Below are 26,408 nucleotides of genomic sequence, written 5' to 3'. Positions count from 1 at the left end.
AGAAAGACTGGACCAGGAGAGACTTGATTAGACCCAGACCTGCTGTCTTTTCAAAAGGACAAATCGTCCTCAAAGGTTCAGATCAGGTTTTCCTTTTATTCGACATCCTAGAATATCCTGGACCGGGTCAGTCTGGGACGGAGCGGACCGGGTCAGTCTGGGACGGACCGGACCGGGTCGAGTGTAAAACAAACAAACAAAAAAACATCCTCTGGTTTAATTCTGAGGAGGACATTTTAGCAACAGCCATCTGATCGACAGCTCCGTGAATAAAGAACATGCTGTGTGTGTGTGTGTGTGTGTGTATGTGTGTATGTGTGTGTGTCTGCGGTTTTTATGTGTGTCTCAGTGTGTGTGTGTGTGTGTGTGTGTGTGTGTGTGTGTGTGTGTGTGTGTGTGTGTGTGTTGGGGGATGGGAGGAGGGAATTAAGAGTTGGCATTATGTCAGGAGAGAGCTGCCATCTCTGCCTCCTTCCTCGCCCTGCACACACACACACACACACACACACACACACACACACACATTCTGCGCACGCACACACACATTTTGCACAAACACACACACTCAGCCTACACACAAAGACTTGTGCGAGGATGGCGCAAGATGCAAAAAAAAAAAAGAATCACTCCGCTCTGCGTGTATCTTGACTGTGTCACTCTTTTATTACCCCCCACACACACACACACACACACACACACACACACACACACACACACACACACACACCAAAAAAACATGCACACATACCTGCACACACACACATGCCCACTCCTGATTGGCTGCTGTAATGTGAACAAATGAAGCCCTCTCAGCTCGGGCTGCATTTAAGGGGGCCCCCTGAAAGTAAGCATGTGTTTATTTTTACAGTGAGCGAGGGGGAGGAAAAGAAAGACGGAGGGTTTTTGAGGAATTGGGGGAGGGTAGAAGGAGGAGGAGGAGGAGGGGTTTTTCTTTGTGGTACAGTACAGCTGGAGCGGGGGGGGGGGGGGGGACACAAAATCCTGCCTTCTGTTGGAATGCTGTACGTGGACGTCTGGGCACGGTCTAGTTGCTGGGTTGTGAGGAGAAGAACACGGCGACTGGTCCGGTCAGACGGCGTGAGGAAGCCTTCGTCCAGGTGTCTCGTGACGATGTCCACTTGTCCGAGTCTGTCCGGGTGTCGGGCGTCACGAGAGAAGAATTGTACTTTGAGCTCCAGGTGGAGCGCCGTTCTCCGTTTTGTTCTACCTCTCTCCCTCGCCATGTCTTTTTTTTTTTCTTTCTCCTTTATTGCACTGCCCTGGCACAGTGCCCAAAGCTGGAGGGGAGGGGTGGGAGGCGGTGGGAGGGATTATGGAGGGGCGAGGAGGGGAGGGAGGGTGGAGGGTTTGGTTGAGGAGAAAGAGAGGCAGAAAGAGAGTGTGTGGCGGCTTGTGTAGCAGCTGACTGAAACAGTCATTATATTATGTAAAGGCAGGCGGCGGCGGCGGTGGCCGGGAGGAGGAGGTTTGTGGGGGGGAGGGTGTGGGGTGCCTGTTACTGACGTGCAGCACAAGTCCGGCCCTGATTGGCTCATCAGCGGCGCTCTCAGCGGCGCTCTCCGGCTCATTAAAGGTGGAGGCTCGGCCGAGAGGTTGCTCTTGTTTCCCTCTCAGCAAATGGAGGCGACGACTCGGCTCCGCAGCTGCGTCACAAATTAATTAGAGAAGAAGGAGAAGGAGCGTCGGGGAGGGCTGATCATTAAGGCCCCTCCCTGAAGATGAGAGCAGGATAACAGAGACGTTAGAGGAGGACAGAGCGAGCAGATTACAGCTCCATGATACAATAGATGAGGGGAGACGATAGGACGACACCAGCAGGAATCATTTGCTAATAGGAAGCTGATTAAGTGATAACAAGCCAATTAAATCTGTCTGACTTACAGTCACTGACACCGCACAGCAACATGACATGTCAAACACAGCGCCGGCTCAGGTGACGCCAACGCGGCGCCGCAGGCGAGAGCGTCCATCTGCATGCGGCGTGGTCGCACGTGACGGAGCGCGGAGGAAGAAGAGTGAAACGCTCGCACACAACAGGAAGTGTCAGAACCCGCTTTAATGCTCCAAACGCCAGGCTTCACCGCGCATCGTATCCCTACGACAACGCCGATCTCAAACGGTGCGAAGACTCGCGTGGAAGTCGACCAGTAACATCCGACGTTCAACAAGAACATGAACAGAGCTCCTCAAACAGGAAGTAGTTCTCTTCTTCCTCAGTCGATTAATGGTGCGCCGCTCGTTTGGTTATCAAAGACAACACGATCAATATGTGAGGACTGTTCTTTCTTTTCTCCTCTCTGAAGGTTCGATGAATATTTGTGGACAATCGAAGGAAAACGACAACGCTCGCTTCAGATAACGCGGCAACAATTTTCATGTTTTGACAATTTGGAGACGAGGAAAACGAATCGATTCATCGCCGACTGAAGCGCGAACACTTTGTGTGAGTCAAAATGTAGAACAATAGAGACGCTGCTTTCTGCTCAGGTCTTCAGTAAACACCTGTTTGAGGTAACAAAGGACGGGGAGGAAGTGTGCACGTGTTTGCTTCTCACAGCCTGAAGAGGAGAACGAGTCAGACGCCTGGTCCTGCAGATGTAACTGCACCTTTTAAAGGTTTATTTTGGGCCTTTTATTTAAAGACGGGACGGTGGGTAGAGTCAGAGAGCGCGGGGGGGGGGGGGGGGTCACAGGAGCCACAGGTCGGATTCAAAGCCGCACACGTCCGGACGCTAACGGCGACCGAGCGCTGAATGTTTGAGGTGTCTCCTCGTGTCCTTTTTCTCTTTTTTGCAGTTGTTGATTTTATTCCTGCGAGCTCGGCGTCCATCCTTCAGGATCCATCTGAGCCGCATCTGTCCGGATGGAGCTCCGTTCCTTTGCTTGATTTAATGCTCCTAATATCAGTTTGTAATATGTGTTAACATTTAACATCACACGACTTCCTCTTCTCCTTCTTTGAGCACTGACAGCTCTGCAGGTCGGCAGACGAACTCTGTAAAGACAAAGACTGGGTATGAGACGGGGGACCCGAGGACGAGGTCCTCAGCCGGTCCTGTTTGGGGTTTTTGACGTGGTTTATGTTATCTGCTTTGAATAAGGCCGTACTGTAACGTTAGCCTGATTAGCATCCTGAGCTAGCAGGCAGCTTGAGAGGAATATGCTCTCTGCTTCTGAATGTTCACAGGAGCTAACGGTTACCGTGCTAACACGGCGTGCTAAGTGCAAGAGCGTGTCTCGTTATCACATTCAGGTCATGTTTACGATCTGCTCACTTTACCGCCTGCTGCTACGGAAACGTGAGCAGCACATCTCCCGTACGGCTGACGTTCTTCTTCATTTGAAAAACGCTGCAGCAGTGTGATGTCGGGCTGCGTGTAGACAGACGCCGGTCTTACTTTAGAGCTCCTCCATTTTCCTCCCAGAGTGACTTTTCGGGGTTGATTTGTCGGCGCCTCGTCCTGGAACTGTTGTTGTTAGATGTGACTGTGATGCACTCGAGCTCTGACTCATGCAGGAACAATGTGCTGCGTGTGGTCACAAGTCTTTAAACAACGACTGACTCTCCCAAACTCAAACTGTTGCAGGGTTGTTCCCAGCCTGCTGCCATTTGATCCGTCCGTAAAGAGACGAGTCGAGGGGACGACGATGCAAACACTGACCGGAGGGTAAAGACGGATACTCTCATCGGGAGCAACGCAGGAGCCTCATTCGTCCACAGAGCTGTCAATCATGTTGTCCCGCCCCTTTTTGGGGGTTTGCCTTTAAACCGGACTGTAGCCTCCGTACACATGGGGCGCAACCGAGCCGCTAGACCATCTGCACCCCCTCGTACCTTTTTATAAGGCGTCAAATAACTAAAGTAACCAACATGAAACAAACCTTGGGCAAACATCAGCTCATGAAGAACTAACCATGACAACAGAAACATATTTAATATATTTAATATATAGTTTTATAGTTTGATCCGTGTCTCATCTGTTAGCATGGAGGAGCCAGAGCGTGTGACCTGTACTGCAACCAGCCAGCAGGGGGAGCACTATGGGGAGGCAGCTGACCAATCGAACAGTGAGCAGTATGCATCAATAATGTGCAACCAAACAGACCCAGGGAGGAGCAGGAAGTGTTTCTGCTCTGTCACGTCCTCGTCCAGCCTGCCCTCTGCTGCTGCGCCCTGATTGGTCCACTGCTCGGTCACATGACTCAGCTAATGAGCTCATAAGACTGGGATGTTGTCGTCCGTACAAATTTTTTTCCTTACTGGTATGAATCACATGCCAACACACACACACACACACACACACACACACACACACACACACACACACACACACACACACACACACACACACACACACTGCTGTAGTGTATTTGTCACGGTGAAGTACAGGCCCAGGCTATTCTTAGTCTTCAGCCCACTTCCATCTGAACGAGTTAACCATCAGCTGATCATTTATTTATCCCTGGTGCGTGTTAACGTGTCACTGCACTGATCCCGGGTCACTGAGGTCGTTCTGCTCAACCGTCGCCTCGGTTCACACCGCCGAGCGTCTTCGGTGGCGCGAGCACGGCAGCCAAACGATGGAGGAGCATCCATCCAGCAGGACGCAGGAGCAGATCCCCCTTTCTGTGACTGGGGGGTCTGAAGGATTTATGTGAGAGTCCTGCATCCCCAGAGTCAGGGCTGGACCAGAATCAGGAGGGTTCAGTCTTTGATCCAGAACGATGCATCGACTCAGAGTGTCGTTTGTCATCATCTTCATGTTCGTGCTTTTTACGTCTCCATCTTGGATATTTTACGACGACCAATAATAAAAGATCAAACCACAATACAGAATAATTAATGAACATGTTAAAGAGGCGACTCCTTCTCCCTCAGTCTCTCCTGATTGGCTGCTTCAGTCTGTGAGCCAATCAGACTGAGCTGAGGAGGAGCTTATTTAGCAGAGTCCAGGTGTGGTGTCACGCTCGGTGCACGTAGAGAGAGTCTCGTCTGGAGGACTTCGTAACCATGACGACCACAGGCTCTCCCTGCTTTCATTTTGTCTCTTTAACAAACTGATCAGCTCCTTTGAAACCATCTCGCTCGCTCCGTGAACGACTCGCTGACGTTTAAAAAAAGTTTTTGACGGCTTCAGTCGTTCCTGAGTTTTGTGAAAGGTGTGAATGATTTGACTTAACGCTTTCTTCATTTACGAGCTCTCCTCGAAGACGAGTATCGTGCTGAGAAGTTTTATTCTGCACTGTGAGGAGAACTTCAGGGTTTTCTATGGAGGCAGTAAGATCCTGGGAGGAAGAATCTCCTGAGTCACCATGTTTGGAGGTTAAAGTCCTCACTGAGGGCGGCCCGGGTTCGACTCCAGCCTCAGGCCCTCTCCCGCATGTCATTCCCTTCTCTCTCTCTCTCTCTCTCTCTCTCTCTCCTGATTCCCTTCTATCCACTTTGTCTCTCTCTCACAATAAAGGAAGAAAAAAAGCCAGAAACAATCATTTAAATTAAAAAATAAAAACGGTTTGTAGTTTCTTCCTGCAGACGACTTTTAACAAGTTTGTGTGCCGATTTAAAAAAAACAAAAAAAAAAAAACATGATGGCGGAGACGAACTGAAGTCAGCAGGTCGCTGGGACGCAGCGTGCCGCTGATGGGACGCAGCGTCCTTTGGCTGCACGAGCATCAGACGCACGTGACGGCAGAATTTGACACTTTGATATGACAGGAGTAAAAAATGACAACACTTGGTCGCCATGGCAACAAAACTAGAAGTCATCGGCCCCTGATATTGGACCATTCCTGTTTGAAAGTGTGTGTGTGTGTGTGTGTGATGTTAACACATGGCTCTCTCTGTTTAAAACGTGACTGAAGATCTGAACGTTTTAAAGTCTCTGTTTGATTTTACTGATGGAGATTTCATTGATCATCTGGGACCAAAACGTTTGTCAGCCTCTCTGTATATGAACGTGTGTGTGTGTGTGTGTGTGTGTGTGTGAGTGTGAGATCCTGATGTTTAACGCCGTGTCGTCTCGTGCAGGATGGAGCGGATGTCTGAGGAGGCGCTGAGGCTCAACCTGCTGAAGCGAGGTCTGGAGTCGCCCAGCGAGAGAGAGGAGGCGCTCGCCAAACGCCTGAAGATGGAGGGCCACGAGGCCATGGAGCGCCTCAAGATGCTGGCCCTGCTCAAACGCAAAGACCTGGCCGACCTGGCGGCTCTGGACGTGGGGGGGCCCCTGGGAGACGGCAAGGGCCCCGGAGCAAGCTCCCTCCACCACCAGAGCCTCATGGGGGCCGCGTACGAGGAGAAGCTGAACGGGAGTCTGAGGCTGGGGGGCCACGGCGGCCATGTTGGACCCAGTAAGAACGGGAAGGAGAACATGATGGACGAGCCGGTGGACATGAGCGCCGGGAGGAGATGGTGAGAACGAAATCCATCGAGCAGACAAATCAAATACTTTACAGGGGGGGGGGCGGGGCAGGGCAGGGGGGGGGGCGTCTGTAAATGAATGTTTGTGAAAACGCTGTTTGTTTTCTCACACAGTGAAACAGACCACGACAGACGGACTCCGTCTCCGGACGTCATCATCCTATCAGACAACGAGGCGTCCAGTCCCAGGACGACACCTCGACCAGAGGAGCGCCTCCACCAGGCCAACCTGGACATGTTCAAGGTACTGACAGGGCGTCACAGCTGCGTCTGCAGGGCGGGAGCTGCAGAGTGAGCACACAAAGGCTCCGAGGAGGACCAAGGTCCTTAAAGTTAAAGGTTTTACTGGGCAGGACGAAAAAATGCATTCACCTACTCTGCTCAGGCGTCATGAACTAGATTTATCCTGATCAGCATCTATAAGATCTGCAGGTGATCAGAGAGAGAGTGTGACGTCCCGGCAGCCACTCTGAATGTAGCGTCTGATGTTTCCTGTTCGTCTTCCTGACCGTCCTCCACAGGAGACGCCTAAAGTGAACCAATCACAGCAGGCAGGGCTTTGATGTCAGGAGTGGAGGAAAAGGTCAAACAGCAGTGAATGTGTCTTCTGTAACAGGAAAGGTTAAAGGTCATTTCACCTGTTTAACCACCAATACATCGAAACCTTTAACGCCCTGCCTCCAACGTGAGGATATAAAGAAACCGCACACGACACTCAGATGTTAAACAGCTGTTACCCATCTACAAGAAGGTCGTCGGCCGTCACTCCGACTTAGACGGCGGCTCTAGTTTTTGCGGCGTGTCCGACTCGTCACCACCTCAGCAGACTTTTTTCAGCCAATTCGACTTGTTGAATCACGACACTGAGCGGAACATAACAACGGACTACCACCGCCTCTCGCACACGTGCAGAACGTTCGTGGTGGTTGGCCGTCGGCTGTCGTCTCGGCGGTGTGTTCAAGTGCAACTTTTCAGCGTGAGGCGACGCCACAGTCGGCTTTCATCGTCACTGAACACGCCAAGCCGTTAGATCAGAGAGGGATGTGTCACTAACTGTTGTGTGTGTGTGTGTGTGTCTCTGTGTGTGTGTGTGTGTTCAGGGGAAGACGGGCGAGGAGCGGCAGCAGATGATCAAAGCTCTGAGGGAGGAGCTGCGTCTGGAGGAGGCTCGTCTGGTTCTCCTCAAGAAGCTGCGGCAGAGTCAGATGCAGAAGGAGAACGTGGTGCAGAAGGTCAGTGATGATGATGATGCTAACCCTGATGCTAATGCTAACACCACAACACTGATGACACTCTGAACTCTGCCGGAGAATCACAATGGTTTGAAAAGTTAAGACTAAAGCTCAAAGTTGATCATTGGGGGTTTTTATGTCCTGAACACACACACACACACACACACACACACACACACACACACACACACACACACACACACTGTCTGCTTTACGTCCACGCTGTGAAGCTAGCAGAGGGGCGTGTTAGCTTATGTAACACACTCGATGCATTTACTCGAGGACTGAAGTGTTTCATCGTTTTAACGGCTTCACTCTTTCTATTTTCTGCTTTGACTCTGCAGAGTTTCAGAGGGAAATGTTCTTCATCCTCCGCCGCGGCTCCTTTCACATCATTAATACTACATTTAAACTAATACATGAATTAGCATCCAGTTGGACAGATTAAGACACGGAGCGCGAGAGCTGCAACTTCATTAACTTTTACATCATTAGCCCGCCGTTTTTAACGATGGATTTCAGTTTTTATGTATTTAACCAAAAAAAAAAAAAGTCTAAACTCTCTGATTCAGAGTCTCTGATGTGACTCTTTTCTTTCTTCTTCTGTGAGCGTGAACTAAAACTGAGCGACCCGGACTGAAGCGCGTGCTGTCGGGGCGCCGCGAGCAGAAACTCTCCGACCCCTGCACGCCGAGCTTGTTTCCACTCCTTCTTTCTCTCTGCTGTGGATTCACTGATGACCTTCACATTAAAAGCATGTTTTTTTTTTCTTCTGGTTAACTCCTGTGTTTGTGTGTGTTTGGTTTTTTTACACGCCTCCTGCAGGTCCCGGTGGTCCAGAACGCGGCGTCCTCCGTGCAGCCCCCTCCCCTCCACAGCTCTGCTGGTCTGGGGAAGCTTCCTGTGAGGCCGGGCATGCACAACCCGGAGCCCCAGAACCTCCGTACCGCACAGGTCAGTGTGTGTGTGTGTGTGTGTGTGTGTGTGTGTGTTATCGAGAGGTCAAAGGTCATGATCACAAGCTGTAATACATCAGATCAGAAGTGCAGGGAGAGAGCGGCGTCGGTGTGAACGAGACGGCGTGCAGCTTTGAACGCTGAGTGAACTGGAGCCTCTCGGTTACAGAAGTGTCACACTTCAGCTCCTCCATCCGTCCTCTTGTGCTCGCCGCTCGCCGCTCTCCGTGCTCTCTGAGGTGTTTGAGTTAGAAAGGACCCGGACGATCAGCCGAGAAGAGACTCTCCCAGTGCATTCTGGTAAACGTAGGATCCACCGGAGGTGAACGACGTGTAAGTGGATGACGTTCACATCTGTTCAAGATGTCAACTTTAAGTAGTTCAGTAAAAAGATGTCGACAGGTTTTAACAGCAGATCATGAACTTAAAGGCAGCGTTTCATCCAGACGGAGCACGGAGGGAATGCTACTTTCTAAATCATGCTAGTTTATGAAAATGACCAACCCTGAACGATCCGATCTGTTTGTTGGAGTTGATCAGACACAAACGTTATTGAGTCCCTGTTTGGGTCAACATGGTGGGAGAAGTTGTCACTTTGTTTGAAGATGGGTAAATGGTGTGAAGAGCTCCGTTGTTGACGCGTTTGTGCTGATTTGGATGAAATCCTTCGACTTTGATTTGTCTTCATCCACTTCCTGCTTCTTCTCTCAAGTACGAACATGAAGTGTGTGTGCAGTGACGTTGACAGAGGTCTTAAAAAGTCAGATATCCGACTTGTTGGAACTTGCATAAACGCTGCTGCAGGATGATTTCTTAACGTTAATCGGCCCGCTGTGATTTGAAATCAGCGTCTCCCGTCAGTCCTCCATCTTACCCGCTCTGCCTCCTCACTCTTTGATTTACATCTGACTCTGTCCTGGTCTCGGTCAGCAGTCAGAATCCACCAGATGGACAGGTGAACGTGAGTCCTCAGTCGAGCTGCACAGATTTATTCCCAGCTGGTGGTTTCAGATGTTTACTGAAGAAGTGTGACTGTGAGGCCGCCTCTTTGTTCCTGCGTGACGTCGCTCTGCTCCTCCATTACATGTTGAGCTGCGATTAAATATTCAGTGTGTGTGTGTGTGTGTGTGTGTGTGTGTGTGTGTGTGTGTGTGTGTAGCCTATGGATGGAGATGTTGTGCCTGGTTTGTTTTCACTTTGCTCCCTGATCAGCTGCTGCCCCCTGCTGGCCACTCTGTGAACATGAACAGTTAGAACACTACACACACTCGACGTGTGTACATTTTAAATATGGCCGCTCTGTGCAGCTGCAACACGTCGACACAAACGCCTCGCCTGTTAGTGCTCCACCATGTTTGAGTCACCTCGTTAATAATGCTCCATGATGTCACGCCGTGCCACGCCATGTCGTTTTAAACACTGAACAGAATCAATCTCAATCAATCAATCTTTATTTATATAGCGTCAATTCATAACAGGCGTTATCTCAAGACACTTTACAAAAGCAGGTAAAGGACCTTACTGTTTGTCTGTTAACATTAACGAAAGGGCAGGTAACAAGACCATGCTCATTGTTATGTTTACAAAGGACCTTACAACAGAAGAGTTAGCCGTGTTAGCATCACAGGAACTCTAAAAGGAGGACGCTGCATGTTTTCATCTAAAGAGTTAGCTTCATCCTTTTTATACTGATGCATCCTGTACATGCACGCTGCTCAAAGCATGCTGGGATACGTCGAGGAGCAGGCAGGCAGCGGCGCTCTTTAAAGCGTGTTTCAGGGTCAGGTTCATGAAACGTGTGGAGCATGCTGTCCCTCGTCTCTTTGTCAGAGGTGTTCAGACACCGTAGTGATCCTGATACCCAGACCTGAACACAGGCTGCTTAGTGTGCTAGTCCTCGAGATCAGTCCTGGTCCTGGTCTCAGGGCCACTCTTTGAAGGTCTCGCTCTCAGACCGGCTGGACTCTGGGTTTTTCATCCTTCGGGGTCTAAATGAGTGACCTGCCGGCTGCACACAGGAAGAAGATTTATATAAATACCTTCTCGTTCTGCCTTGATCTCGCTCTGGATCTCTAAAGCCCCGTTTCCACACAGCAGTCCGGTACGGATCGGTACAGTTTGGTTTGATTAAGCCCGATCCTGTTTGTGTTTCCACAGCCACCCGTGCCCTGTTTGGTACACTGGCTGCCGATAGCTGCTACGTAAATAAACACTGTCATGTGACTGTTTATTATAAGAACTCATCCAGCTTTGTTTCAGAGAAGGCTGTGAGCGGCGAGGACAAACACACACGTAAACAATCAGCTGTGTTACACTCAATGGTTTAAACATGGCGGGGTTTTCACACAGGAAGTAACGATTCTTTCAACCAATCAGCGGACTGCAGTGTTTAGCTCCACCTTTTCGGGTCAGCTCGACATTCCTGGCACCCCAACGGAAGGGTCCCAAAAAGTGGGACAGTACGGATCAGTTATTTGGGAATCTTTCCCGGGATTAGTCTATGGAAACCGAGACGAACCGCTCGGTGGAAACGGGGCTTAATGACTCGCTCTCACCTCGGCCTCGGAGCACCCGGGCCTCGGGTGTGTCTTGGTCTCGGTTAGTGATGGTTTGAATACGACACCAGCTGAGCCCTCTGACTGCTGATGTGGAAACAGACAGACTTGTTGCACGCTGTCTCTGATTGGTCCACACACTCGTTTGATGAATTTACTGATTGATCTGCATCGCTGCTGATGTGAAATGTTGTGCTGTTTGGGAAGCTGCAGAATGGATTCAGATAAAGCTGAAGGATGAGTGGAGGAGGAGGATTGATGTGGACCACCTGCTGCTGCTGCAGTGTGACAGAGAGAAGAGGAGGGCGTGGACTTATAACAGCTCTCAGGAGGCTTCACCTGTTTCCTGCTCAATGATCATCCCAGACTCCATCATGAAGCCAGCTGCCCAGGTGCATGCTGGGAGTTTGCTCCAGAAGGCTTCAGTGTTAATATCCCAGATTCAAACTGCGCCTGAAGAACAAAAAGAAGGAGGCAGAGTTTCTGGGCTCCCAGATGACTCATGTTTGTGTTGTTGATCTGCAGAAGGCCACTCATCGCTGAGGAATGCTGTTACCAAGCAGACTCTGTGTTCATCCCCCCCCCGTGCCCCCCCCCCCCCCCCCCCGTGCTTCAAATCAGCCACTCACACAGAAACGGGCCCTCCAAACATCGAGTCATCGACGTATAGAGTACATCCTGCTGCTGCTCGTGTGTCATGTGACCCAGCAGTCAGGTCACGCCTCGTGAACGCAGGCTCGCGTCCTTTCCCACCCGGCCTTCTCCCTCTCTCTCTCTCTCTCCCTCTCTCTCTCTCTTCCTGTGGATCCTTAAAAAGTACATAGATTTTTTTTTAACATAAGGTCATAAATAATGATTCTCCACGTGTTGATTCTCGACTTTAGCAGCAGCGTGTGACAAATATAACGAGGCGAGCTGCAAGCTGTGCAAAAAAACAGCTGTTGAAAAAGTCCTCTCACCAGTCCTCAAACTTTCACAATGAAAACATGAAGTGAACCACGGGTTGATCTCGTCTGTCTTCTCTTTCCTTCTCTGCAGGGTCACACAGTCATCAGGTCAGCAGCCAACGCCAACCTGCCGCCCATGCTGATGTCACAGCGAGTGATCGCCCCCAACCCGTCCCAGCTGCAGGGCCAGAGGATGTCCTCCAAACCGGGCATGTCCCGCTCCAGCAGCATGGCCAACACAGTCAGCTACCAGCAGGTGCACGATCACGCCGTCGCTCGACTCATCAGTCATGTGTTTCAAACGTTTCAAACGGCGTCTCTCTAACCCGTCGTGTGTGTGTGTGTGTGTGTCCCTTCAGGCCAGCCAGCAGGTGGCAGCCTCTCAGCGCTCAGGCTCCAGTGCCATGTACATGAACCTGGCCCACATGCAGGCGGCTGCAGCAGCAGGCGGGGTGGGCGGCGGACTGGGCGGAGCCTCAGCCGTCAGCCCGTCCAACATGTCGGGCTCTGCGAGCGGCGGTGTGAGCTCGATGGCCGACCAGGCGAGCAGCCAGGCCGCCGCCAAGCTGGCCCTGAGGAAGCAGCTGGAGAAGACCCTGCTGGAGATCCCTCCCCCCAAACCTCCCGCCCCCCTACTCCACTTCCTGCCCTCCGCCGCCAACAGCGAGTTCATCTACATGGTGGGCCTGGAGGAGGTGGTGCAGAGCGTGCTCGACAGTCAGGGTGAGAACTTCACGAAGCTTTGACCACAATTAAATAAAAACCAGGCAAGTCCCTCAAGTCCCCTGAGAGCACGCACGTCCTTTTCTCTCCTGCAGGTAAACTCAGAGGGACGCTGGCCCGCATGGAGCCGTTCTTCTGCGCCCAGTGCAGAACCGACTTCACCCCCCACTGGAAGCAGGAGAAGAGTGGGAGGATCCTCTGCGAGCAGTGCATGACGTCCAATCAGAAGAAGGCTCTGAAGGCGGAACACACCAACCGGCTGAAGAACGCCTTCGTCAAGGCTCTGCAGCAGGAGCAGGTCAGCGGCTCGCTCGCTTTAAGACCATCAGTGATTCAGGTTTACAGATCTGCCTCAACATGTCTCTGTGTGTGACCTTCAGGAGATCGAGCAGAGGCTGCAGCAGCAGGCGGCCCTCTCCCCGAGCTCGGCCCCCACCGGCCCCAACGCCTCCAAGACCGACTCCATGATCCGGCATCATGCCCTCCGCCAGGTACCAGCAGCGCCACGCTTAACGGAGATCGTCTTGTATTTGTGCTTGAAATTCGTCCTCACATCCAGAACCGGTGTGACCGTTCCTTTTGTCTCGTCCCCAGGCCCCGCAGCCTCAGGCGTCCATGCAGCGCGGCCTGTCCAACTCTGCGCGGGGCGTCCTGTCTAACTTCGCTCAGGCGTCCCAGCTGTCGGTGGCCAGCAGCCTGATGGGGATGACCAGCGCTAAGCACTGCGGCAGCGGGGGAAGTGGCAGCAGCAACAGAATGCAGCACGACAGCCGCCGCCAGATCTACAACATCCCAGGTAACCAACAAACAGGATGTGAGTAGCAGCGGTATTTCTATTTCATTTAAACACATACATATGAATGCAGGCAGTAACGCTTTCATCCATGCACCATGCAGGAAACAGAAACCTCTGCAGGAAGTAGATCAGGACTCACTGTCAGTGTTTCTGTGTCTCTCTCTGCTCAGGGTTAAATATCGCCTACCTGAACCCGGCGGCGGTCGGCGCCCATAAGAGCTCCAGCTTAGCGGACCGGCAGAGAGAGTACCTGTTGGACATGATCCCGCCTCGATCCATATCGCAGTCCATCACCGGACAGAAATGAGCCCCGCCCACCTGCCCCTCCTGACGCCCCGCCCCCTCATCCTGCCCCTTAAACTGAAGCACTCCCAGATCAAACCCCCCCCCCCCTCCCCCCATCGCATGCAGTGCCTGTCCGTGTGCCTACCTGAACCAACCCACGAGACCCACCGAGTCGGACAAAGACACTAAACTGTCAGTGCATCTCAAACGTTCTTATTCTAGTCCAAATCTTCTTCGTCAGCGTTCTTTAACAATTATAATTCCCATTATTATCGCTGTTGGTAGCACTATTATTATTATTATTATTATTATACCTGAAAGTACCATTTCTGCTTCAGTTGTTTTTGAATTTTTCTTTTTTTTTTGTGTTTGGTCCTTTTTTCTTTTTTTTCTTTTTTCTTCTTCTTCTGCCGTCTCTTCGTGGAGCGACGGGGATCATCATCGAGCCTTTAGGCCTCATCCAATAAGGATTTATTTCTCCTGATTAGAGGGCTCACATGTGACTATTGCTAGTAACAGAAGATCAACAGGGTGCATTCTGGTTGCTATGCAACATGAAGTTTAACAAGTTTTGAAGCTTTGTAAAAAGTGTTAGCTCGCTAACTTGGAGAGACAACGTGGAAGATGTTGACGACGGAAACGGGCCGGTTTGTCGGTGCGGTTCTGCTCGCTCTGGAAAAAGAGGACTCGTTTCATCTCGTGGAAAAAAGGGGGTCGGAAAAAAGTTGAAGATCCAGAGGAGACCCCGCCTCGATCAGAGCGACCAACTCGAACACGACTGACAGACGGTGCAGAAGAATCCTGTGTGATCATCCGCCATCATCTCCATCCGTTTCTTCATTTCAGCCTCTCTCTCTCTCTCTCTCTCTCTCTCTCTCTCTCTCTCTCCCTCCTGCTAGCAGCTGTTAGCGGGTGTTAGCGATGGATGTACGCGGGACAATCTTTGATAATCAGGACTGACAGAAACGTCCCCGACTGCACGCTCAGACTCCGGCTCAGAGGAGCCGACGGGCCGGAGGACGATCCAGTATTCACAGAGGAAGAAAACCAGTGAATTCTCCCTCCATCTCATCTCACCTCCTTCCCTCCTTCCCTCCTCCCTCCCTCCCTCTCTCCCTTCGGTTCTACAGTATGCACAGACTGAACCCTTTTGGCTCCTCTCGGCATCACACGTTCTTTGAGAAAGTGGAGAGAACTTCAATCTGAAGGCGGAGACACATTTTGTGCGTCCGAGCCGCAGATTATGTACCTAAAAACCTGGAAAATCTGGGTTTCCTTTTCTTGTTATATTTTAGATTGTTTTCTGATTGTCCCCCTCCTGTTTCCTCCCCCCAACTTTCTTTCTTTTATTTTTCAGTTTGTTCATTTCTTTGTCTTCTTTTGCGGCGTCTCCTGATTGAATTGGTGGCGGGCGTACCTCAGAGGTATCAGCCCCCGGAGACGATAATAATCAGCATAGTTACAAACAGACACTATTGAAATATCTGTATGGATTATGTATAGGTACCTAGCTTCAGAGGAAAAAAAAGAGGATGTGGATTATATCTTTAATGAGAGAGACACGGATCAATCATCGTGTGCACGCTCTGCACACGCGTCGTCGCCTCACTCCAGAGGAGCACTTTGCATATTTCCAATCGGAAAAAAAGTTTTTTTGTTTTTAAAGAGGAAAAGAATGTTACAGTCGAGAGCGGTCCTGGTCTGGATGCTGGAGATGTCCTGAATGTTGGGGGTGATGAAAGACGTCATTTTCCTCTCTGCCGGTGTTGGTCTCTGTTAACGTCAGTTTAAGACTCGCGTGGATCGAAGCTGCTGCTGCTGGTCCAATCAGATGTTCAGTCCGCGTTCAATCCCTCCAAAATCAGAAGACGAGTTACCCCGAACAAATCCACCTGCAGGAGCTTCACCAGGGGGAGGAGCCTACAGCGCTCTCCGGCCAAACGGTATCATTGTACTAATGTCATCACACAGCTAACGAGTTAATGGTTCAGCAAAAAAAAAAAAAACAGCTCATGTATGACGAGCTCACACTGAACCCGTTAAATCAGGACGGAGCTTTTACAAGTGTCAATAAAGTTTCCTTTGAAAGTTCCCACGGACGGAAGCTGAAGTCAGAAGTTTGCATCCCGTCTCTCGCTCGTTCAAAGGAGCGCCGCCGTGAACTAGACGTGCCCGCCTTCCTTATTTTCTTGCCGTGTGACCATGGTGCTTTCTCGACGCTGTTCGCCATTTTCAAGCGCAATCAAGAAGGAAGAGCCCCTCGGTGCTCGTGCCCAACTTTACACGGCTTTTAACGTGTGATGGGAGCTGAAATGTTGGTCATGTGACTCAAAAGTTGCATCATCAAAAACCTTGAATAGTGCAGTGTAGCTCCGTCCTAAAAGTCCCCGCTCGGGAGAATTAAAAAAAATATTTCACCAGACGGGTTCAGAAGCGTCGAAGTTAAAACCTCTTACAGGCTCTGTTCTCCCAGCACTGAAGAGCAGCAGGCCCCTGGCAGCCCTGCAGCGTTCGGCCCCCTTTTCAATAAGGATCATGGGGATCTTTAAAGTCTTAATTAGAGTCAAACGAATGCACTTCTTTTGGACGACTGTTGATTAGCCGGTCAGCTAACGAGCTAAGCTAATTAACAAAGCAGCACTTCTTTATTCACAGCACTTGTTTTCATTGCTCAGTGTTGGTTGTCATGGAGACCTTCTGTTATCAGCGCTTCAACTGTTTTTCTGTCCATGAGTCGAAACTGAATGTGTGTTTGTTTGAAGCTAAGCTAACGCTAATGCTGTTAGCTTCTTGAAGCGAGACGCGTTTTAAGACGAGTAGTTCTCCGTCTGAAAGAGAACGAAAAAAACAAACCCCGATCTCTCACCGCGTTTTCTCTGGATCCCGAACAAGAGACCGCGTATAAGAGGACGACCTTTCTGCAGCCTCGGGTCTGCGTTCACGTCTCGGAGCGAGACGTGAACGTCGAGGTTCAGGGTGCCCGTGTCATCAAAGAGACTGTCAGAGTGCGTTTCTGTTTGACTAACACTGAACGACACTTCTCCAAAGACGCCATGGTGGCGACTTGACCATCTTGATGTCTCAAACTCGACTTGGAACTAAAGCGAGCATAAGCAGCGGAGTCGCCCCCCGCTGGAGACGTTAAAAACGGCAGGTTCAAGGCTCTTCTGCACGTCTCCACTTTAGAAAGGTTCCCTTCTTATACACGTCCTCGGGTTTCATTTCATCCTCGGCCCGTCTCCTGTCTTCATCACTTCCTGTCACGTGAGCGTGTTCCGGTTTAACGCATCTCACAGCAAATACAAATCCAGACCTGCCGCCGTCACCGTGCTGAGAACGAACCGATAGCTTGAAACTACCTAGGATCGAAGCGCTGATGGTCAAAACATTTTTTATAATCTTGTAAAAATCCTTTTTCCCTCTTTTTTGAAACGGTTTGAATCGGATGTATGAAAAATAATTTTCATGTTTTTAAACGTCTTGAGGGCGAAACGTCGATCTCAGCAGTTTTTCCCCTCATGCATCTTTTTTGCAGCCAAGCTGAAAGTGAAAATGAAGAACTCCTGTCTCTCTGATCCTTCGCAGATGCATCCACACACCTTCGTATTCGGACCGCAGAGTCTTCTCAAATTAAACCTTTTTATTTTAGATTTCAAAAGTCATTCTTTTTCTCCTCCATTGAGTTCTTGTTTTCTTTCTATCGCAGTTTAAAAAAAAAAAATAAACAAATGTATTGATTATGAAATAAATGACACGATATTTGCTAGGTTTGAAGTAATAATGACTTATTGTACATAAGCATTTTTTTTCCTCCCTTGTACTGAAAAAAGAAATTAAATGGTTGTATATTGTGTAGAAAAGCAAACAAAAAGCCATGAATATTGTGAAGCTTGTCATTTCGTTTTGTGATCACTGTGTATTGTGTAACAAATGTGCAAAATGTTTGGGATTCTCTTTTTTTTTTCTCTCTCTCTCCTCCTCTGCTTCTCCAACGCTCCCTGGATTAGTCGCCTCGCCGACGGACGAGTTTTAAAGTCAGCAGGAAGGTTGTTTTTTTTTTTTTCTTCACTGATTCGGAGAACGTGAGTCTGCAGCTCGTTAAACATCCGAGGGTCGTTTGCTCGGCTCGCTCTGGAGCACGTGGCGCCGTGAGGAGCGGGCGTTAACTGTCTGAGCCGGGTTAAATGGCGGGCGATCTCGTGTCTCCACGGATTAAGACGGTCGTCGTTCTTTTGACGGTAAACACGCAGACTGGTTTGTGAACCATAATGTTGAGAAACGAGCCAAATGTCCATTTTTAGATATCGTGGCGCGGCGTCGCTGCTCGGACAACAGAGGTCACCTTGAGCTCTCCGTTTCAGACTTCATCCCAAATCCTGACTTCAAACTCAGAATCCCGACTTTGATTCTCAGGAGTCGGACTTCAACGTCTGGATGCGTCTTAAACGTGTCCCACGTGGCGCCGATCCTCCTCCTTGCAGACGGTTCGACTTGACGTTGAACTCGGCTGTTGTGCGTGCGGCGCTTGAAGGTCAAACGGGGGTTTGAGTTTGACCTCATGTTAACGGTTTTGATGAGACATAAATGAGCTTTTGTTTTTGTCTGAATTCCGACTCGGGCGGGATCAGACTTCCTTCAGATCGGACTCTGAATCGGTGACGACTTCCTGCTCCGTGCGGCTCGTACAGGGACACACGTAATAACATCGGTTTTTATAATCTGACCCGTAGAAGCGTTTTCTTCTTCTTCTTTCTTTTTTTGCATAATGTAGACAAAAGTGAAACGACCTTCTGGGGAGGCAGAAACAGACGATTTGAATCGAACGCAGAAGAATTGAAGTCCATTTTGTTTTGCCGACATCAATCCTGACCTTTTGCACATACTTGATATTTAACGGTCTTCAAAATAAAGTCAAAAGAAAATAATGCTGTTTGAATACTGCCAGTTGATTGACAATTATGCATTGATTGAAAAAATAAGCTAATTTTGGAGGAAATAACTTTGTAATATTTATCTCTTGCAAGCTATGTTTAATAAAGGTTGAAAGAATTTGCTTCCACGTGTGAATTTATTCAAACGTCACGATCTCGGAGGATCTTTGTGTAACGTCTGTGTGGTGTCGTAGTCGAGACCGAGGGATGAAGGTAAGTTATTAGATCTTTACAGAAAGAGGCGTTTCCTTCTCGGGGTCAAATAGCCGCTCAGTGGTGGTCTTCATTTAAAATCCAGAGACCCCCCCCCCCAAATCTGAGGCTGAGACATAACCGAGTAAAAACACTTTCTATTCTGAGACCTTCTCAAAGTGGTCTCTCTAAACCGATCCTGAGACCTCGACCTATTCAGAGTCCAACAAAACAGTTTAGAGCCATCTGTGATTTCTTGTGAACCCGACCAGGGGCCCCTCGAGAGTCTGGTTGGGGGCCTCTCTCTGCGGAGATGTTTGATTCCTCTTCGTCCTCGGTTGTTGACTTTCATTGACAAACTTTGGTTTTCACAGCTAGAATGCCCCTGCCCATGAGCAAGGAGAGTGAACGCAGTCAGAGGGGGGCCCCCTTTAGGGAGGTTCACTCCTGTCATTACAGAATCTGCACATCGTGGGACGCTGCTTTGGTCCCGACTGGACCAGGGCCCCCGAGCGGCACCTTTGAACCCCACCAGAGTTCACTTGTGGGGTTAAAGAGGTGAACTCTGACCTTTGACCTCAACCTTCACACAGGCGTATGAATCCTGTAAACAAAGTTCAAAAATAATTTTCGAAGCTGAGTTTTAACGGTCGAGTTTGGTGTCAAACATAAAAATAGCACGTGTGGTTCCTTCGCTAACCAGCAGGTGGCAGCATCGTGCAGGAATACAGTTTCTTGTACAGTAAAGGGAAACAGTAAAGCAGCAGTCTAATTAGGATTCAGATAACTTTAAGAAAAGTGTATTAACATTTGATCAAGCTTAAAGTGACCTTCTCGTGACCTTCTCGTGACCTCTGTGATGTAATCTCTTCAGGTTGGTTTATGACGGGACTGAACTTGAACTTGAACCTGCTCTTCTTGTGTGCGTCGACCCATATTTTCTATAGCGTGTTCTTGTACTTGACTCATGTTTTGAGTACAGCGTGAACATAAACACCTCCATGCTTTGTGTACATACACGCCCTTATATGGACGTGTGCTCAGGCGAGCGAGCGTGTGATTGACAGGGCCGAATCATTGGCAGATATTAAAGAGTTGCATTTTTCTTGTAGTTTTGATGACTGACATCGTTAAGGCTGGACTGTGGCGCAGTGCTTAGTGCTGTTACTTCACAGCCAGGAGGTTGCTGGTTCAAAACCCCAGTCAGAAAGAAATTTGCGTGTTCTCCCTGAGTGTGTGTGGGTTCTCTTCAGCTTCCTCCCACAGTCCATCAGTGATTCTAAATTAGATGAATCAATGTGATTGTGTTTGTCAGCTCTGTGATTGACAGGCGATCAGTCCAGGGTGTCCTCGCCTCTCGACCAATGAAAGCTGGAATCAGCTCCAGCCCCCTCCAATGGGAAAAGTGCTAAAGATAATGGATGGATATATCATTTTAATTTCATTTTAAGTTTGTTTTTTGATCTTCACAACCTTTGTTGTCTGTTCACACACGTCCTGCTCATGGAGATGTGGGTCAGAGGTCGTCTAATAGTGACACAATCGAGACAGACGGCGTCCCTCCTTCATGCTCGGGCAGTTTCACCGGTTAATCACACCTGCAGCCGCATCGTCTGCTGGGTGTGTCGAGGTGTGAATCACTTCTGTGCAGCTAAATGAATTCAGGAGAGATCATCGCTGCCTCAGCAGCCCCACAGCCACCTCCGAAACACATCACAGCTGTGAACATCTGGACCACAGAGAGCGCTGAGCTCTCACAGTCAGAGGAGTCTGTAAAAAAAAACTTCAAACATGGATCAGCTGGTTCTTTTACATTTGCACAAAATACCCGAAAAGTCCTCAATTTTGCTGGGTGACCTTCATGTGTGAACATGAAGGTCACCCTCTCCATGACTTTTCACACCAAACCCGCTACGAGCATTTCTGCACGTAGATGTGAGCATGCAAGTATTTCTCCTGGAGGAAGTCGAGCTGTGGTGTTGTGAGGATTCCCCTTGAGGGGCCAATCGGAGTGGGTGGTGTTGTTTACATACTGCGAGACCCCTGACCCCCCGACCCCACACACACACACACACACACACACACACACACACACACACACACTCTGACAGGGAAAGTCTGTACAGCCAGGTCCGGAGAATCTCGGGAGCAGTTCTCTCGTCATTATCTCCATATTTTACAGAAGTTACTGACGTTAGTGTGAGCTTTTGTGTGTGTGTGTGTGTGTGTGTGTGTGTGTGTGTGTGTGTGTGTGTGTGTGTGTGTGTGTGTTATGTTTCGTGAGCTTCACTCACTTTTTAAAAAATTTTTTTTTTATAATAACTCCAATTTTATTGAAAATTTCAACATACACAAAAAGACAAAATAAACTCTTAAAAGGATGAGCAACAATAGCTAAATATACAGAACAAGTACATTCAAAAGTCAAGACGAGGGGGGGATTAAATACAAATATATTAAAAGAGCAGACAACAAAACTGGAGCAATGTAAAAAAGAAAACAAGAGGGCCAGGAATCAAAACAAACAGAATTAATCTTCCGAGGAATCCTGCTAGATTTGACTTTTTGACTTTAGTGTGAGCTGCATATTGATCTCATTGTCTCTGTTTAACATCCGGTCAGCACAACATTTAGAAGTTACATCATTTACCAACAATTAAATTCTTATTTCTGATGTATCTGTCATCGCCTCGTGACACCTTGATAAATGTTTTTAAGGAGTGAGGTGCGTACGTGCGAACACAGCATGTGACGGGCTTTTCCCACAGACGGACACTTCAGCAGGGATGGATGTGACGTCACCGCAGATTCATCAAACCAGCTTTATTCTGTTGAATTCAGTTTCTTGGAGTTGTTGTTTTTTTTTTGCGGGTTTGTTGAGGATTCATCGTGAGTGAAAAGCATCAGTGTCTCCTCAGAGATGACTCCGTGTTTACAAGAAGTTGACACAACAGAGAAACTTGTTTTTCTGTTTTTCTTGCATCTTGAAAACCCTGTCACCATCACAGATATCTGATTATGTGGATGAAATCACTTTGGACTGAGCGTCGTCTGAGCACAGTGGAGTCAGTCAGCCTCTCTCTGCAGAGGGAGCGTTACGTGACCGCTGTGTCAGATTCACTTCCTGTAACGAGGCCTCGACTCCACTCGAAGAGACGCTCGAGTCGGATTCAGAGAAAAACAAATGTCAAAATGTTTAACGTCGTTGTGTCGTTTCATAACCCGGCACTTTGAGTCATTAACGTTTTAAACTCTCCGGTGTTGCTGCACAGAACAGTTCAAGAGGTTGAGTGAGGTTTGCAGGTATCCAGGTGTGTTAAACTCTTTGTTATGGCTGCTCCTGATGTGCGTGTGTCCTCCTGTTATCACGCCGCTCGATGTTCCCCTCCTGTGTTTTCACACAAACATGTTGAGGACGTTTTCTTGCAGAGACATGAAGCTGCAGCTCCGTCTCTCTTTCCGGCGTGCAGGACGTAAACACATTGTGTAACACAAAGGGTGTCATGTGAGCTCTCAGACAGATCGTCTCAGGTGTGTGAGGGTGGTGCAGAGTGGGCGGGGCTTGCTCTCTGCTGAACAATGTGTTTACATTGCAGCAGTCGACTGAAGGACGTGCAACGCTCAGAAATCACAAGAGTGTGACGCTGCAGGTGACGTCACCCTCGTCACTTCAGACTCAAACAGGAGATAAAATGTGTGTGTGTGTGTGTGTGTGTGTGTGTGTGTGTGTGTGTGTGTGTGTGTCTGTGTCTGTGTGTGTGTGTGTGTGTGTGTGTGTGTGTGTTATTCAACATTGCGTGACCTTCCTGAAGCATTCCAAGTAGAGCGACTTCCCTGAAAGGAACTTTAGAGGGCAGAGCAGCAGCTGGCACCGCTGACCTTGTTTGTGCTTATCGCAGGAGGAGGAAGTGTTCACTGGACGTGATGCAGTAAAAAAAAAAAAAAACACAGTTACAAGTAAAAAGTCCTGAAAGAACAATTAAATAAACACAAGGACAATCAAACTATCCTTGTTTGTTACGCACAGATTCACAACAAATGATGTCTCAAGAAACTTCACAAAAAGACTCTTTGTTATATTAAAGGCCCATCGTTGATCCTTCAGAGAGCTCGAGCAGACTCATGATGAAGAGTGATGAAGTGAGAGGGAGACAAAGAGAGCAGCAGCAACAATGACTCACATAGATTTACAGGCAGGATCATTGTCAGTAACGATGGTAAAAGTCGGGGAAGTCTTTGAAGGAACACCTTTTGATACCGGACTGATCAGTAACTGTCATCATGATGAAACAGGAAGGACTGGTTATGTTGTTTGTTTGTAGGAGAGCCATCAGAGACGAGCAGAAATCCAGCGTGTCCTGTGTGAGTGTGTGTGTGTGTGTGTGTGTGTGTGTGTGTGTGTGTGTGAGTCCTGACTGTCTCTAGTGAGGGAGAAGCTGTGTTGTTGTCAGAGCTGTGTTTACATGGCTCCTCCCCTTGTGTATAAAAGCTGTTTGAGTCAAGAAGAAGAAGAACATACTCGCTGATTATCTGGATGAAGAGTTGGGCTGAACTCCTTCGTGTGAACGTGAGTGAAGAGGGGTCAGAGGTCAGAGGTATCTACAGGAGAGTGGAGGCTTCAGTACTCGCTCAACGGCGACACCTACTGGATCAAAAAGTCGCACATTCTCCCTTTAAATAAAAGACCTCGAAGTCAGTGCAGGCTGCAGGAACTACAACAAGTACAAGACTACAAGTGAAGGCTAGCGTTAGCATGCTAACATAATAATGTACAGAAGGGCCAACACTGTGCAAAAGACTTCAATCAGGAGAAATGCCTAACGTGTGTGTGATCAACAAAATAATCCTCCTGGTGTAAACAGTTCAATCTTCTGTCTGGTCTCGATTTAAAGGTTTCTCGTGGAGTGAACACAAAGATGGATCACGTTGTTGATTGGCTGCGATGTCGGGTTTCAGGGAGGAGCAGGAAGTGAAACGTGGTTTGTTGAAGGTGCAGCCGGACATTCCTCCGTCCTCGCTGTGTTTACTCCTGCGTCTCACTCCTTCTCACACACACATGAAACACAGTCCTCACACTCCTGAACTCATCCAGGGTTATACGTGTGTGTGTGTGTGTGTGTGTGTGTGTGTGTGTGTGGAGAAGGTGTGCGCTCAGGTGAGGTGTGGCTGCTGCCTCCCGTCTCTGAGCTGTTGATCGAAGGCGTTGTTTGTCTCTCTGAGCATGCTCAGTGCGTCCTCCACAGCGGAGTGTTGATGTTTGTGATTCTTTGCCTGAGGGTGCGGATAACAACGGCCTCGCTCTCACACCCAAACACACGCCGTCACTCACATTCAGGAGAAGAACGACAACAACGTGAAGGATCATGAGAACGATAAGACGGATGAACGTGTGCTCAGATAAGGATGAAGACAGAAGAGGTGTGCGTGCAGGACGATGCACTGACCGCAGGGAGACTCAGGGTGGGGGTCGCCTCGAGCTGATCACGGCTCAGACTGCTCAGAGAAATGATGAAGATGATGAGGAAGGGTTTAAGAAGCGAGACAAACAGAGGGGAGTGGGATGGCTCCGTGTAGGTCGGCCTGACAGGAGATTGAAGATGATGGTTTAAAGTGAATATTTAATAAGTTCATATGTTGCATGAGGTGAAATTTGAGCCTCTCGTCCTTATTATCTTATTGCGAACACTGAATAAACTCATAAACATGCAGATTTGCCTCGAGTCCTCGTGCAGCGGCCCGGAGGCTGCAGCTTGACCTCCTCGTGAGGTCATGAGGGTCACATGATGTCACGCGACAACGTTTCACACAGTGAACACAAACTGATGCATGCAAAGATCTTATCCGTCTTACGTGACGATTTGTTTACTCTTCGAAGTGTTGCCTTCGACTGTCTTGGCCTCCTTTAAAGGAAGAATGCGTGACTTCTTGATCTTGCAGATGTCGCTCATGTGCACGAGCATGAAACCAAAAACAAGCAATAAAACAGTTTCAGGCTCGAGCTGCGATTGCCACTAATCCTCCATTCAGCTCAAACATTTACGCAGAGTTTGATCTTCTTCTTCTCTCGAGTTCAACAACAAGGGGGATGTAAACACAGCTCTGACAACAACACAGCCAGCGGGACTCCAGCTTCTCCTTCACTGCGGACAGTCAGGACATTTACACTTCTCCTTTAAGACGCTTTAATGTGTCTTAAATCAACAAACACGAGGCGAGGAGGTCGGATGCTGTGACTCAGTCTGATCTCAGGTCGATGCTTTGAGAAATGTGGAGTTTAGCTCGAGCTGCGTCCTGATGAAAGGTCCTGCTCACACACACCTGATATATGACCTCTCACTGTGTTTAATGATGGATGGTTCTCTTTGTTATTTGAGTTACAGGGAGCAGCCTGGAACTCTCTGTGCTGAGGACGTTTACTCTTCACTGAAGTGCACAGAGGAAAGAAAGGTCAGGTGAGGTGTGAAAGTTGGGTTTTTTTCCACACCAGCTCCAACAGAGAAAAGTATTTCAGTGAGAAAGTCCCTCCTGTCTGCAGCCAACTCAGCAGTCTGCGTGCTCGCTGCATGAACAGCGCCTTCAGCCAATTACAGAAAGTGTGGCAGCAAACAACAGCCAATCAGAGCTGTGCATTTTTTTCCCCCTGCAGGATTGTCATGAAGAGGAATTTGTTTTTCTGAGCGGAGAGAAAGAGAGAGAGAGACGCTGGCAAACCTGAAAAACCTCTGAGGTTGTTTACACAGAGAGTCAGAACGTTTTGTTTCCCACGTCTGTTTTCTAAGAAACCCACACCTGCAGTTCTCTCAGCGTCCACCGTTTGGCAGCGTAGAGTCACATGTCGAACATTTATATTAACCAAACTATCTCCGAAGACGCTCAGAGTTTGTTCAAGCAAATAAGAAAATGTTTCAAATCTGAGCTGCAGAGACTCGAACTCGTGGTTCACAAAGTGGAAACTCACGAAATTCCTTCGAAAAATGACGTAAAATTTCACATAATTTTACACATTATTGTGAAAATGTACAAAAAAAAAAAGGAAGTTCAAGAGATCACTTGTGTTCTGCTTCTATCATTTCTTACAATAAATGAGTAGAAAGTACGTTGCAGTGTTTAGGTTGTTGTGCTAACGTGAACATTTTGTTTGTTCAACAACAACAACAACAACAACAACAACAACGACAACTACAACAACTACAACAACAACAACTACAACAACAACAACTACAACAACAACAACGACTACAACAACAACAACAACGACAACTACAACAACAACAACTACAACAACAACAACAACAACAACAACATTTCAAAACAGATTCCAGAGTGCAAACGCCACTGAATCAAAGTTCTGT

General features: G+C 48.7%; 1 protein-coding gene and 1 long non-coding RNA gene across 3 annotated transcripts in view; both read left to right on the top strand.

The window, feature by feature from the left end:
• Window positions 1-15,464, top strand: part of gatad2b (GATA zinc finger domain containing 2B) — a 30,528-nt gene extending 15,064 nt beyond the window's left edge. The window contains exons 2-11 of one of the 2 annotated variants that reach the window (XM_079368482.1): window positions 6,050-6,430; window positions 6,554-6,683; window positions 7,540-7,671; window positions 8,497-8,625; window positions 12,221-12,385; window positions 12,489-12,852; window positions 12,948-13,150; window positions 13,233-13,343; window positions 13,447-13,648; window positions 13,819-15,464. In XM_079368482.1, the coding sequence (XP_079224608.1) occupies window positions 6,051-6,430; window positions 6,554-6,683; window positions 7,540-7,671; window positions 8,497-8,625; window positions 12,221-12,385; window positions 12,489-12,852; window positions 12,948-13,150; window positions 13,233-13,343; window positions 13,447-13,648; window positions 13,819-13,955 (1,953 nt within the window). In that variant the 5' untranslated portion in view covers window position 6,050 and the 3' untranslated portion in view covers window positions 13,956-15,464. Of the gene's footprint in view, window positions 1-6,049; window positions 6,431-6,553; window positions 6,684-7,539; window positions 7,672-8,496; window positions 8,626-12,220; window positions 12,386-12,488; window positions 12,853-12,947; window positions 13,151-13,232; window positions 13,344-13,446; window positions 13,667-13,818 lie in introns of both variants that reach the window. The other variant, XM_079368481.1, reaches the window with a different exon arrangement.
• LOC306839684 overlaps window positions 1-26,408 on the top strand; it is a 75,419-nt gene that overhangs the window by 31,074 nt on the left and 17,937 nt on the right. The window lies entirely within an intron of this gene.

Source organism: Symphodus melops (assembly GCF_947650265.1).
Source record: "Symphodus melops genome assembly, chromosome: 18".
Taxonomy (NCBI): domain Eukaryota; kingdom Metazoa; phylum Chordata; class Actinopteri; order Labriformes; family Labridae; genus Symphodus; species Symphodus melops.
Note: the sequence above shows the minus strand (reverse complement) of the source record. Positions and strands in the feature narration are given on the sequence as shown.